This window comes from Haplochromis burtoni, unplaced genomic scaffold (genome assembly GCF_018398535.1).
Source record: "Haplochromis burtoni strain Fernald_Lab_line unplaced genomic scaffold, NCSU_Asbu1 Contig_3998, whole genome shotgun sequence".
NCBI lineage: Eukaryota > Metazoa > Chordata > Actinopteri > Cichliformes > Cichlidae > Haplochromis > Haplochromis burtoni.
The window spans coordinates 1-2,137 of NW_024586359.1; the positions used below are offsets into that span (position 1 = coordinate 1).

Here is a 2,137-nt window from a genome sequence, read left to right on the forward strand (position 1 = left end):
GGAGGCTCAGTCTGTCTGTGCTTCTTCATCCAACATGTCTGCAGCACTTTACAGGACGCTGCAGACTAGTTACCAAAGAACGAGTCAGGAACACATCAGGAACAAACTGAGACACAATCTGACTGAGACTAGAAGACAAGGAGGGACAGGGAGGTCATGTGACCATCACAGCTGCTGCTGACGTCATCATGTTGTGCTTTGTTGTCCTCAAAGGTTACAAGGTGGAGGTGGATTCAGGGATGGAGTCTGTCCTGCTGCCCTGTAAAGCCACAGTTCGCCTGCCTGCAGATGGTAAAGTGGAGTGGACGGATAAAAATGGAAAGGTCCACGTGTATGAGAACGGCTCTGACAAGCCTGAATACCAGCACCCAGATTTTAAAGCCAGAACCAAGATGAGGAAAAATCTGCTGACGCTTGGAGACTTCAGTCTGACCCTGAAATACCCGACAATCACAAACACCTACACCTGCACCATCTACAGCAGGGAGGGAAACATCCTGATGGAGAAACACGTGAAGCTGACTGTCAAAGGTTAGTGCTGTAGATACACGTCAAAGATCAGAACTCAGTAAATGGTAAACAGACTGGTCCTTATACAGTCCTTTTCACAATAACTAGAAGATGATTTCTAGCAGAAGTGTGAACATCTCCACATCCTTTCTCCATGTTATCATCCAAAGCTGTGTGAAGTTTCAGAGCTCTGCAGCTAACAGAGACTTTCAGTTTGTAACGTCGTCTTCAGAACAACAAGATTAAGAAAAAAACAAAACGCATAAAACTGAACATTTCCAATAAAGGAAACAAAAAGGTGGAATAAACTGATGTCTTAGTCAGTTCGTTAAATCTTTTGGATTTTCAGACAACAACATTCTTGTAGGTTATTTACCATATTTGATCAGTACCTCTCCATAGTGGTGAAGAGAGAGTTGAGTGAAGCTCTCAAATTATGAAACAAGTTGTTCCCAGGCTGGAGGAGGTGGCCAGGGTGAGGGTGGTCTGGGCTTCTCTGCTTAGGCTGCTGCCCCCATGACCTCACCCCAAATAAGCTGAAGAAGATGAAAGGATGAAAAGATGTGATCATTCTGTATATTTCAGATAAAATAAAGTTAAATGGTAAATATTATTTCATTTCACATTTTCATGTAAGACACGATATGCCTCAGCTGTTTCAGGTAGATCCAATGATGTGTCTAACTTTCTGATAACTTTCACTTTCCATCCTGATGATGAAGGCTGACAGAGAATGACGTCCCTCTGGAATCAGAGTTTCCTGCAGTGAACATCCTGATTTTCTTTTTTAAAAACACCAAATAGTGATGTTACCTCGAGGCTTTGAACTACACTTTATTTATTGTTGTGAAACTGTGGGCGGAGTTTGCTTCAGTTGAAATCACTGATTATGTTTGAAGAGCTTCACTCTTTCAGGTGGAGCTTTGAAACGTTGGCGTAAAACTCGATGTATTAAAGGTGACTGAAACATAGTTTATCATTTTCAACCATGTGTGTAGTGATTCAGTTTTTGAGCCAGTGCCTTGTTTCGTCATTAATATCAAATAAAGGTTTGACTCTGGACACATCAGCTCTGCTGCTGATTGGACAGATAAATACAACACAGTAGAGTAATGGGACATATTTCAGACTCCAAACAAACATCACTAAAAATATTTCACTTCATCCGGTCAAAGAAAATGTACACACTGCTGCTGCTCATGTCTGTACAGCTCATGTTGTGCTTTGTTGTCCTCTCAGTCCCCCAGGTGGAGGTGGATTCAGGGGAGGAGTTTGTCCAGCTGCCTTTCAAAACCTCTTCAAAACTTCCCCTGCTTGACATAGCAACCATTGAGTGGACAAACACATACGACATGAAGGTCCACGTGTATCAGAAGAGCTCTGACCAGCCTGAAGAACAGGACAAGATCTACACAGAAAGAACGAAGATGAATGAAGACCCGCTGAAAACTGGAGACCTCAGTTTGACCCTGAAATACCCCACAGATGGAGACACGGGTATCTACACCAGCGTCGTCTACGGCAGCGAGAGAAACATCCTGCTGAAGAAAAAGGTGGAGCTGAGAGTCAAAGGTCAGTGCTGTAGATACAGGTTCAGAGTTCAGGGGTCCGTTCTTCGTACCTCGCT

The 2,137-nt window shown here is 43.3% G+C and overlaps 1 protein-coding gene across 1 annotated transcript; it reads left to right on the forward strand.

The window, feature by feature from the left end:
* Nucleotides 1-6: 6 nt before the first annotated feature.
* On the forward strand, nucleotides 7-2,101 carry LOC102309426 (the record flags this gene model as incomplete). The annotated part of the gene is made up of 2 exons (XM_005953372.2): nucleotides 7-531; nucleotides 1,750-2,101. Coding segments are annotated over exons 1-2 (695 nt in total), but the record flags the coding sequence as incomplete, so codon positions are not given.
* Between the last annotated feature and the right edge of the window lie 36 nt (nucleotides 2,102-2,137).